Below are 12,093 nucleotides of genomic sequence, written 5' to 3' on the forward strand. Positions count from 1 at the left end.
ACCATTCTGTGCATTAGATAAAATGACAGAGGTATTAACTAACCATTATTGTGTTTATCATTATAAGCCACTATTGTTGTAATCATTTTGCAATATATGCATGTTTCAAATAACCACACTACATCTTAAACTTACTTAGTGTTATATGTCAACTGTATCTCAATAAAGGTGAAAATACACATAACAAAAGATACATGGATGATAATATTTACTATATAAATAAAATTTTCTAACAGAAAAAAACCATTAACAGAGTTAAAATACAAACCAGAAAAAAAATGTGCAGTAAATACGAGAAGCAAAAAACTCTTTTGTAAATCAATATTGTTACTAGATGAACTATCCCAGTTCCTACCTAACTAGGAACCTGCACTTGCTTACAGAGCCTCTTCCTCTCTCAAGCACATTATTCCAGCAATTCTATACCCTCTAACATCATCAGTGGTATTGTGTTTTGGGGTTTTTGTTTGTTTGTTTTGTTTTTTACCTCTTCTTGATCATTTTCATTAAAAAAAAACAAAAAAAAAAACATGAGGGTACTTCTTTATAAATATAAATAGCCAAAAGAGTGTGGCTCAGGGTGTTGAGCGCTGACCCATGAACCAGGAAGTCACAGTTCAGTTCGTGGTCAGGGCTTGATCCCCAGTAGGGGGCATGCAGGAAGCAGTTAATCAATTATTCTCTCTCTCCATTAATGTTTCTATCTCTCTCTCCCTCTTCTTTCCTCTTTCTGAAATCAGTAAAAACATAAAAAAGTTTAAATATAAATAAATAAAAAAGCATGACCCTCTATATCCATTGAGCCAGAACCCCACTTCTTTCCTCCCTTTTGCAGCAAAACTGTATGAAAGTGCTGCCCAATTTATCTGCTGCTAAGATCTCTGTTATGCATCTCTATCAGGCTTTTTCTCTCTAATCTTCCCAAAGGCAACTACAGTTAGTAGATTGGTAAATGTTTCCAGAATTTTATTCTCTACAGTTAAAAACATACTCCAATTTGTTTTAAAATGTTATCTCTGGGTGGTGAGATAACAGATTCTTTTCTCCTTTATAATGTTTTGGTACTGTCTGAATTTTTAAAAAAATAATAAGCCTGAGTTACTTTTATAATCAAAGAGAAAAAGTTGTTTTCATTTTTGATAAAGTTACCCTCTTAGCCTTAAGAACACCACATCTGTGGCTTTAGCTTTATTTGGTTTTTTAATTTATCTTTATTGTTGAAAGTATTACAGATGTCCCCCTTTTCTCCTTCCACCCCACTCCCATCTCCTCCCCAGGTCTTCCCTGCACTACTGTTTGTCCATAGGCTATGCATATAAAATGAAGAGTTATAAATAAATAAAGCCAGACAGAATAAATGAATGTGTTTGCTTTTAACAGGGAAAAAAAAAAACCCTTCTAAAATATACAGTAGCCTTATTTCAGAGAAGCATTTATTTGGATGACTTTTTGAATCTAGCTTCTATATTTATGTTTTTCCACGCTAGAAGTGATGTTTTTTTTTCTTGGATAGACAGCAGAGAGAAGGGTAAATGGTGAGTAGAAGGTCTCAGAGAGACCAAGTGAGATCACAGACATGAAAAGTCCAAAACTCCTTTAGTTCATGTAAGGTATCTTCCACTCATTTGCTATGCCCTTTCCCCCTCCAACACACACGTACACACCCCTTTATCAACAGATTGGAGTTCTCCTTATCTCCACCTAATCTTCCTGAGCTGAATCCACCATGATCCTCATTTCCAAGTTCATCACCACCTTCTCTTTCTCTCTTTCCTGCTTAGCTCCTTTCTCCTCTTGATCTGAACAAACCTGTCACTTCTCCTCACCTTTATAAGAACAAAATAATTCCTTGCTTTAAAATGAAATAGTGTGGAGATGGTATGTCTATAAAGCCCAAAATATTTTTAAGTATTTTTTTAAGACATTGCCAACAGTTTCAAAAAGTCAATAAAGGTTGAAACACAGTATGTTGCAATGGCCTGTAGATTATGCATTTGCTGAATTAGGTCCAAGCAGATCATCATTTGTTATAAAAAAGGAAATGACACAAAATGTGTATGTATGCATAGAAAAAGGTTAAAGTCATATGCAACACAATATTGATAGTAGTTTCACTGGAGGGAGTGCTCATTTCTTCCCCTATATATTTATATTTTCTAACTGTTCTATAATCTACACATATTTTATACACAATTAAAAATTAAGTACATCAATTGAATATATGCCTAAGGAGAAAAGGGTGGGAAAGGTGAACAATGAGGGAAGAGAACAGAGCAGCAGGGAAGAGAGAAGTGAAGGAAAAGAAGCAATAGAAGGGGTTCTCTCTGAGAGGAACAGGGGACACAGCTCTAAATCAGTCTCCATCTCCATCCTGCAAGCCCAGGAGTTCCAAGCTCTGTTCTATACGGTGGCTAACAGACCCTAGCCAAGGCCACTGGCAAAGCAAAGAACTGCCTGCATACAGGCATCAGTGTAACCATTGATTCAAACGGAGAACTTAACTTCTTGCTGGGGGTGGAGGTGAGGAAGTACACTCAAGAACGCTGAAATTGCCCAGACAGGTGTGGCTCAGTTGGGAGTTACACCGAAAGCTTACCAGTTCAAGAACACACAGAAAGTCTTTTTTCAAGGAATAAAATGCACCCAGGTTGTGGACTCAATCTCCGGTGGGGAGTAGGCAAGAGGAAGCCAAATAATGTTATGCTCTCTCTCGCATAACATCTCTCGCATTGTCATTTCTCTCTTCTTCCTTCCTCTCTCTCAAAAATAAATAAATTATTCTTTTTAAAAAGGAAAAAAAAGGTGGAACAGAGCAATGGTGGGGGGGGGGAAGGAACATTTGTAATAATATGAAAAATAAAAACTTATTAAAAAATAAAAATAAAAATAAAAAAATTAAAAAAAAAATAAATAAAAAAAAAAGGAAAAAAAAAATAGAATGCTGATATTCACAGAGCTGCTTCTCTCCACCTTTGCTTTTACATCTCAAGCTCCAGGAGTCACTTAGAAAGCAGGCTATGTATTTTCAAGAAGTAAATCTCTTGGATGAGTACCTTATGTTCAGGAGCAGGAGAGGGAAGGTGCCTGGCTGTGTACCGGAACTCCCAGCCAGAGGAGACGGCTATCTATCTTGGCACAGGTTCTTGGGGATGAGACCACGTCTAGCGGGGATTTTCTCCAGATTCAACAGCCTTGGCCCTACCAAACCGCGCAGCTTTGTTTGCACCATACATCACTCGTCACAAGTCTTTAGTTTTTCCTTTCAAGCATCCACAGGTCAAAGACTGCGTGTTCCCAACCGTCTGGGAGCTTCTTGGGCCAGCCACAGGACATTCATTCTGCTCAGCACTCCTTTAACATTTCTATTGTGTTCGATTTCCCACTCCCCCTGCCCATGTCCCCGGAGAATAACTTCTTCCTTGTTTTAAAAAACTTGGACCCCAGTCAAGGTTGATGTGTTTCTCCGCTTGCAGGATATTTTCTTCAGGAGAGACAAAACAGAGGCTAACAGAGTAGCCAAGGCTTGTGAGGGGCCTTAAAAAAAAAAATCAGCAGCCTTATTAAGAAAACACAGAAAGTCTTTTTCCAGGAACACAATGCAGATGGCACAAGGCACCATATAAACAGAATTATTCATAAAGGTGGACTGATCCTCAGAAAGGGTGCCCAGCAATGTTTTCTCTGAGTGACCCACTTTAAAAATCTAATTTCATGTGTCTTATGGGTGAGGGAAAGGGTCAGACTTAAGCGAATGGTTTCATAAAGTATCTTCTCTTTGACTTAAAATGGAAATACAATAGCCTCCTGTTTGAGGTCATAAAACTAATACTGATCCCAATGGGCATGGGGAGATTAGAAAATGAGTAAAGGGGAAAGGAGACAAGAGTAAATCAATGGCAAGAGTATCCTCCCTTCCCCATTCTATCATGTTTTCATCTCATCTTCCCCATGCTCTCCCTCAAACCCCAGCCCCGCCCATGAGAACATCGCTGCTGCTCCCTGATGTCTGGCGAAAGCCTCCTCCGTGGACCTGTTAGGACATGAGGAAACAAGCCTATTCTTTTCTGTGTAAAAGTAACATTTGCAAGGAAAGAAGACATGAACAAATATTTAGTGGGGGTTAGCCTGAAGTACATGATCTTTTAATAAAGAATTGATAATGCCTCATTTTTATGAGCCTTGTGGGAATTCTATCTTTCTTCTCCAAAACATGAGTCAAACCTCCAGTCTTCCTGTCGTATATCTACCGCGTCACCATGGTTTTTCTTACCACTCATCTCAAATAGTGTCAAGACACTAGTTATGAATTAAAGCAAAAGACGGTTATTTCTCTTTGTTTTTCTTTGGGAAATATCTCTTCTCAAATGTATTCTCCATATTATCAGTGTTTGCATACCATGACCAAAGAAAGTAAATTTGATATCACAGAAAATAATGACCCCTACCTACCCAGATTACCCACCCGGAGAAAAGCCAAACTTTCTACTGGAATAACAGATTCAGTTGAGTCCAGTTCCAAGCTGTTCATGGGCTTGGAGAAAAGAGCTAAAGAGTCAGTCTCTCTTTAAGAATTAAAAGAGGGGCAACCTAAGCACCAGGAATGAATACAACTCGGGCCTACTCAAAAATGCACATAATCTCCTTTGTCTTGACCTTTAGTAAAACGTCCTGGTTTGTGCTGTATAAAATAAACATACTGTATTGGCTCTGGGTCCCTGTCTCTCAACAGAGGACAGAGGTCCCACCTGGCCCTAGCTTTTTCCTTCTTAAAAAAAAAAAAAAAAAAAAAAGAAGAAGAAGAAGGGCAACCTGTGGGTCATGACACATCAGTGGTTTCAAAATCAATATACACATCACCACCAGCAGTTTTAAAAATGAAATGGAATAAAGTAGAAAATATCAGCATGCACAACATGGTGTAAGAGTTAAGTACTGATTTTTGGAAATCTGTGTGGTGTGTGTGTGTGTATGTGTGTGTGCACTCATACTCACATGTGTATACTGGATCTCAGTAAAAGGTATTTCTACTGTGGTCACAATATAAAAAGCTTAAAAAGAAAAGGAAAAAAGCTCAAGAAATTCTAATCTAGGGCCCAGAATCTGGAGTCAGACAGAGATGGGTTCCAACATGGCTCTGTCACTTAGTCCCTCTGTGGACTTGGTTTGGTGGCTTACTCTCCCCAGCCTCCTCACCTGAAAGTTGGGCATAACCGTAAACCTAGGATTGGCATGAGATCAAAAGAGGAAACATATGTAAAGCCATTGACACAAGGCCCCACAATGTTAACAGTCATTCTTAGATAAATGTTCAGTTCACAAATGCAAGCAGACATCAGTTAATTTACACTGTGTTCAGAAAGGACAAATCCAGTGTGAGAGCTGTTAGTCAACTGGACACCTGTGCACCTTTTTTATTCTCCAGAGAATTGCTCTTCTGTAGGACTATCTATTGGGGCCATTTGATCCTTGTGAGACAGCTCTCTGAAGTTAGTATTCTAGAAATACATTTGGATTTCAGAAATCCTTTATCAGAATGTAAGCACCAAACTAATGAAAAAGTCTTCTAGTGTTTTCTTTCTCTTATGCAGAATTAAAAAAAACAAATTATTCACAGTTTGTGCTTCATCGTTACAATATACAATAGCTTCTGACTGTCCACCAAGTGACTAATATCACATGTCTAAAGACCTTCAAAGATATCAGAATTATCTCAACTATGGAAAGACCCAGATGCAAATAGATGCCAAGATCCCTTATTTGTAAATTTTGTAACTAAGCAAAAAAAAACAAAAAAAAAAAAAAAACAAGCAAACTATGTACTCAACATACAGATATTTTTAAAACAGTAACATACACATTTCACACTCAAGTTCTTTTTATTCTTGGCATTTAGTTTGTGGAGTTACTGAATTCTGAGTGAAGAAAAGGAAGAGATCCAGAAAGAGTGAGACCAAGAGGCCAAGTAATATAAGACAGGTTAAGAATAGGTAGAAGAATGAAATGATGAAATTGTCAGCAGCCCCTTGAATGCACGTAGGGGAGAGAGAAAATGTCAAGTCAACAGGAAGTTTCTTATTTTGAGGTCCAGAAAAAGGAAATGGAGATTTGAATAAAAAAAGAAAAAGTGGGGGTAAAGGTAGAGAGAAGCATCTAGTAGTCGATGAAAAACAACTCTGTAGGTTATTGAAGGATTATCCAAAAAAACAACTGAGCCAACAAAAGGATGAGGAGAGGGAGGCTGGTTCTGGTGTTCAAGCAGAGAAAATGAAATCAAAAGAAATAGTTATAGAAATATCCCAGTGTGCAGACTACAAGACTAGGGAAGGCACAGATGTTTAAAAAGAAAAATTCTTTGCAGAAAGTCTGGCCATAGACTTGGGGTAAAAATTAAGTTCTCCCTTAGAAATTTAAAGGTAAGTGGAGAAAATGCAAGTGAAGTATGACTGAAAGATTTGATTGATCTAACAGGAATATATGTAATGTCACGAATCTAGTATTTTATGAAACATTGACGAGAGGAAATGAGCAGGGTTCCTACATAAAGGCCATTAAGATGTTTTAATCAAAAGGATAAGTATCATGTGGATTATGAGGGCCTAAAAATTGTTTTCCAGAAGTATGTTGATGAGAAATGTCACCGCCTCCATTTTCATCCACTGCATGCTCTTGATGAATAAGAGGAAGCAGAAAGCGAGAGACAGATTTTTCCCATCCCAGGGGAAATACCCTGATTACCCATTGTCAGTCCTAACTCCTGCATTGCCCCCAGACGCCATCAACAAGACCTAGGCATTTGCCATCATCACATTTTCCACTCACTTGCTCTGCCCTTCTGTCCATTTCACTGAGCTGGAGCTCCCAGCAGCAACTCTAGAAGAGAAGAAGAGGTGGGGGATGGGGAATGGAGCATGCATGGCTCTAATGGCCTCCCAGAACCCAGAATCCAACGGGAAGCCACTAACTACACAGAGATGTGAAGCTAGCTGTCTCATCCAGAGTGTGAATAAAGTCACCAATCCCACTGGAGCTGAGGGAGGGTGAAAGGCCCCATGGGGAGGCCGGGAAGAACCTGGGCTTTTGGAATCAGATCTGGGCTTGGAATCTCAGCTCTACCACTTCATACAATGTGAACTTGGAAACTTTCTTAAGTCCCTGAGCTTGATTTACTTCTTTAGAAAACAGAGTAACAATACTAGGCCTCATACTGTTGTTATAAAGATTAGATGAGGTGACCTAAAAGACCACCTGATATGTCGTAGGGACTTGATGAGTGTCATATCCAACTGCCTATCAACTCAGACTTGCTAGAAAACTGAAAGCAACCAGGTTTGAGAACTTTGAATCTGGATTGTCCAAATCATCATCTCTCAAATATAAATTTAGATACTGAACTTTGCAAACACAAAGCATTTTTTGTTAAGATAGAGTAATAGTTAGCATCTGTGATATCTCTAACGAAACATAAACATTCAATGAGATTGAATGGACACAACTTTGAAGAACTCTAAAAATATTCAAAAGTAAAGGCCATATTAAGTTTTCCAAATAGTCTCAGCTCCCTCGTTCCAAGACAAAAATATCCCCTAAGTATATGCCTGAAAATTTAATACTTGAACACAACCCACCAACTGGGGGTGGGAAGAAAACAACTTGATTGTACAAAGTGCCTTGCCTATTCTTCTAAAACTGTATTCTTTTCATAAATTATAAGTAGGTACCTTTAAAAAATGGTTCAAATAGGTATAAGTGCCTGTTTAAGGAATAAAGAAGAACTTACCCCTTTAGTGTGGCTCCCAAGTTCATCTGATTCCAGGTCATGCATTCAAGCTGGGAGGTCATCTGGTATAAATTGTCACTGTTACAAAGACATGCAGAGTTAGAAACGCATAACTACAAAATAAATAAGCAAACAAACAAACAAATAAATAAGCCATTGTCTCTTCAAACAGCAATGGAGCTTTAACTTTCCTTTACTGTGGAAGCCTCCATGTTTTCCAGAATGACAGACCACAAGTCTGAAATAATTTTCATTTCACCTCACTGATCTTAGCACAGTTATTCACGTCACACAGCAGAAAGGATGTGAGGGTAATTTGGAAGCCTTTAAAAAGCCTTTAAAAAACCAACATATAGAGTAAACGTTGAAGTTTCTAAAGAGGTATTAAACCTTGGAAGGGAAGAGGCTAAAGGGAGTAAAAGTTTGAAAGGCAACACAGGCTGGATAGCTCAACATTAAAGTTAAAAGCCTGGAGCTGAAAGTAAAAAGACAGCAGATTAATTATTCGTGAAAAGGCCATTAAGTTGTTTTAATCAAAAGGATAAGTATCATGTGGATTATGAGGGCCTAAAAAGTCAGAGTGATGGGTGATGGATAGTCTCAAACGCAAGGATGTGACAGGAAGAGAAAGAGGATGAACTATGCACTAAGGGAATAATTTTCTATAAATTTTATAATCCTGGTACAAGTCAAACGGAGCTTTTTTTTCTAAAAGCCTCCAACCCAGTTCTATAAAGCTCGATGAGGGAAAACAATGGCTGATCATTTACATTAAGACGCCAAAGGAAAATCATGTAAACCAATCAAAAATTGTTCTCTCCCTTTTACTTTGTACATACAACTGTTATAAACATCTCTATTACATGTGTTTTTAAACATTACTCTAAATGCACAAAAAAGAGCTATCACATCCATGCCCTGAAATAACACCCCAAAGTATCCTGCCTGTTCAACTCTTTTAAGCATATTTTTTACAGGTTTTAAAATTTTCATTAATTCATTCATTTTCTATTTACCTCATCCCTAGAAAACTAGCACTTAAGTCAATCATCAGGCATCTCCTAAAATTGCCAAGCTCTATGAAGAATGAGTTTGGTCCTGAAGTGAAATGGTTAATTATGAAATGTGAAACCCAAGAGATGAATGGTTTGTTTGGGAGCCCTTGCTCTAAACACATTACAGACATTACAGAACATTTTCACTCCACCTTCACAGCAGACGTGAACAAAGGGTAAGAAGCTTTCAATATCTAAGGTGCGATATCAGATTGCAAATTCTGGACAATCTCCGTCTTGTCAAGGCATTCCTTTGGGGTGCCTTCATCCATCCGGCCGGGGCAACACCAGTTTAATTATGAGACGGTTTAGTCAGGCCAACCAAACTGGGAAATTACAGCAACTCGAAAGAAATGAATACTGTGCTCTCTCTCAGCACAGCTTGATAAATCAAGGTAGAGTGCATCTGCCTCTCATAGAAGCACTCTGAAAATTATTTTGAAGATAACACAGGATAAGGAGGAAGTCAGAGTCCAGAAGTGAGTTTTACATATGAAATGAGAAGTGACTTCAATCTCCAAGTATGTGTAGTTTCATTAGTCAGTGTATGTCTGGACCCCATCATTCATCCCCACGTCTGACTGGCTATTATGCTACTACAATATCCTACATATCAATGAGGAAAAAAATGATTATTTTCTCCTGCAGCTTCCCGGTTTGCAGAGGCGGCCGGTGCTGGTCTGTGCCACTGCGTTTCTCAATTCCATGAATTCTTGCTGTAAGGCCAGTGTAATTAATTCCTGAAGGACCCCAATTTTTATTAGAAGTGCCAGCCTGCTGCATTTAACACAGGAGAGTTTCTTGAACTTTCTTTGGGTTGACAGTCCATTAATAAGCAGCCTCCTCCACAATCTCTACTGGTTTTTGTTCTCCTGCGCCTTTTCATCAAGCAATCCATTTATTAATCTTGCCATTAATCTCGGCCAACAGGCATTGTATTCCCCAGGCAGCTCTATATATTTGTCACTGATTTTTTAAAAATTGTTCACCAGTTGAATCACTCAGCTCCAGCTGACAATTTTCCTAGGCCCTATAGGGATGTGGGATCTTTCTGAAATGATTTCATCCCTGCATAAAACTAAGAAAATCCTAATTTCTAAGAGGGCCGAGAAACAAGATGAATGACAGAAGTTTATTTGGGTTAATGAGTCCCAAATATTTAGGAATTTTCTCACAGATTTAAAAGAAAGTCCAATAGATTCCTAAGGGTCTCGGTAAGGAAGTACCCCAACAAGAAAATATTTTAAGGACAGTTTCTTGGCCCCCAATACCTCAAATACAAGGTATGTCTCACATATAGGTATCTTCCTAGTAGGTGCTTAATAAATATATTGCCCTGTCCAATATGGTAGTCACTAGTCACATGACTATTGAGCATTTGAAATATGACTAGTGCGACATGTTGAAATAAGATTTTGCTATATTGAATTATATAGAATATTTCAAAATTAATTTCACTTTTTTTAATTTGACTACTAGCACATTTCAAATTATGTATTGGCTTGCATTATGTTTCTGCTGGACAGTGTTACTCTGTAAGTTTTTGGATACTGAACAAATCAATTCAGCTCTTTGCACCTCAGTTTTCTTACCTGCCAAATGAGAATATTAATCTCAATCAATCTAGCTTTACAGAGATGTTGTAAAGCTCTAATAATGGCTCTTGGAGGACTATACAGATAAAACATTTTAATTTTATGATCATACAGGTTTCAGGGATAGGTTTCTATATGATCATATTAACCAATGTCACCCCAATAAATTTAATAAAAAATTAAAACAAAAATATTTTAATTTTTCTAATCTATCAAATTTTGCACAGCACTTCCACACCATCTCGAATATTCTTCACAACAATTTTATGAGGTAGTTAAAATTATGATTCCCATTTATCAGAGGAGGACCTGGGCTCAGAGAAGTGCCTAGTGCTGACTTTCCTGATGTCCCTATCCCCATCCTGCCCAGCCCCTTTGAAAGATTCAGACATCATTTGGCTTCTGAGCCTGTCCTCTCATTGCCATTTACATAACAATAATAATAATACAGACAAGAGGCTGGAAGTGAAAGAAAACATACATAAGAAAGCATTGCAACTATTTTGTCTCCAGAAAGTGACAAGATGCAAGATGCCCAACACATCCTCTTGAGCTAACCATGGACAGTGTGCCAGTAGAAGCCCCACTTCTTGATTTTCGTGGTCCTGCTAGCCCAGCTTATAGATCCTCAGAAGGGGAGAGAAGGTGGGATGAGAAGAAGAACTTCCAGAAAATCCTCAAGCTATTCATAATTTTCCTGAGGCCAGCGACAGGATCACAGCACCATTTTAACCACATCCTGCCTTCTCTTGGCTGGGAGTCCTCAGCAGCTCCCATCAGTAGGCTTGGCTGGCACAATCTTTCCACTGGAAGTCAATGACAGCAATGACAATAACTGCTGCTGGGGAGAGGACAAAATGTGTGCTGCAGCTAAAAATACTGGGCCCAAACATGCTCAGGCTCCGATCTCTTTGGGCAATCGGTCAACACCCAGCTCTCATTATGAAAACCCACAGAAAGAGGCAGCACTGGTCAAAGAATATATGGCCTCTGACAAAGAGTGCATCTAATTATTAAATAACCACTGTAGGTGTCAACCGCCTCATTCCCAGGGGAGATCAGATAAGCAGGTGGCTTGGCTCAGAGCAACCACAGTGGTCACGTAGGCATTTCAGCTCCCGGTCTAACTCTGTCTGTTCGGAAGTGAACTCTGAAATTGCAGGCTGCCAAAATATATTCCGAAAGTCATGCTGTCCTTTATATTTTTGTAAGTAGGTTTTGTTTTTTTTTAAGTCACTTGTTTCCTATGAAAGAAATGTTTGAAGTTGGAGGCAAAAGAGAGAGAAAAGCAACTTCTATAACTGGGATTAATGCAAGCTGGAGTAAAATAAAAGGAAGTCCGTCTTAGCAAAAAGGGGAACTTAAAAGGAAATCAGTAGTAGATCATATAGAGTTTATTTTGGCCTGGACTGCGGTATTACTGAGTTCCCGACCTCTGCACAAAAGGAAAGGAAGAAGAAAACCCTCAGCTATTATCTGGACTGGACCTCCTCCACTCTTCAAATGCATGTGTAATTCAAGTACATTTTCATCTTTAAGTGTGTTTACTATATTCAACAGAACAAGGTAGAAAAGTGCATATCACCACTGAAAAGGGACCATTGAACCTGGATGAAATTGGAGTTACCTCGGCCAGATGTTTGCTAGTTGGCAAAGTAGCATCTTT

General features: G+C 38.5%; 1 protein-coding gene across 3 annotated transcripts in view; it reads right to left on the reverse strand.

Moving 5' to 3' along the window:
* WT1 (WT1 transcription factor) overlaps window positions 1-12,093 on the reverse strand; it is a 48,960-nt gene that overhangs the window by 23,182 nt on the left and 13,685 nt on the right. For 2 of the 3 annotated variants that reach the window (XM_084895037.1, XM_084895036.1), the window contains exons 4-5: window positions 7,778-7,855; window positions 6,820-6,870 (exon numbers count right to left, since the gene is read on the reverse strand). In XM_084895037.1, coding sequence (XP_084751163.1) covers window positions 6,820-6,870; window positions 7,778-7,855 — 129 coding nt within the window. The remainder of the gene's footprint in view (window positions 1-6,819; window positions 6,871-7,777; window positions 7,856-12,093) is intronic. The other variant, XM_084895038.1, reaches the window with a different exon arrangement.

Source organism: Pipistrellus hanaki (genome assembly GCF_964339955.1).
Source record: "Pipistrellus hanaki genome assembly, chromosome: 9".
Taxonomy (NCBI): domain Eukaryota; kingdom Metazoa; phylum Chordata; class Mammalia; order Chiroptera; family Vespertilionidae; genus Pipistrellus; species Pipistrellus hanaki.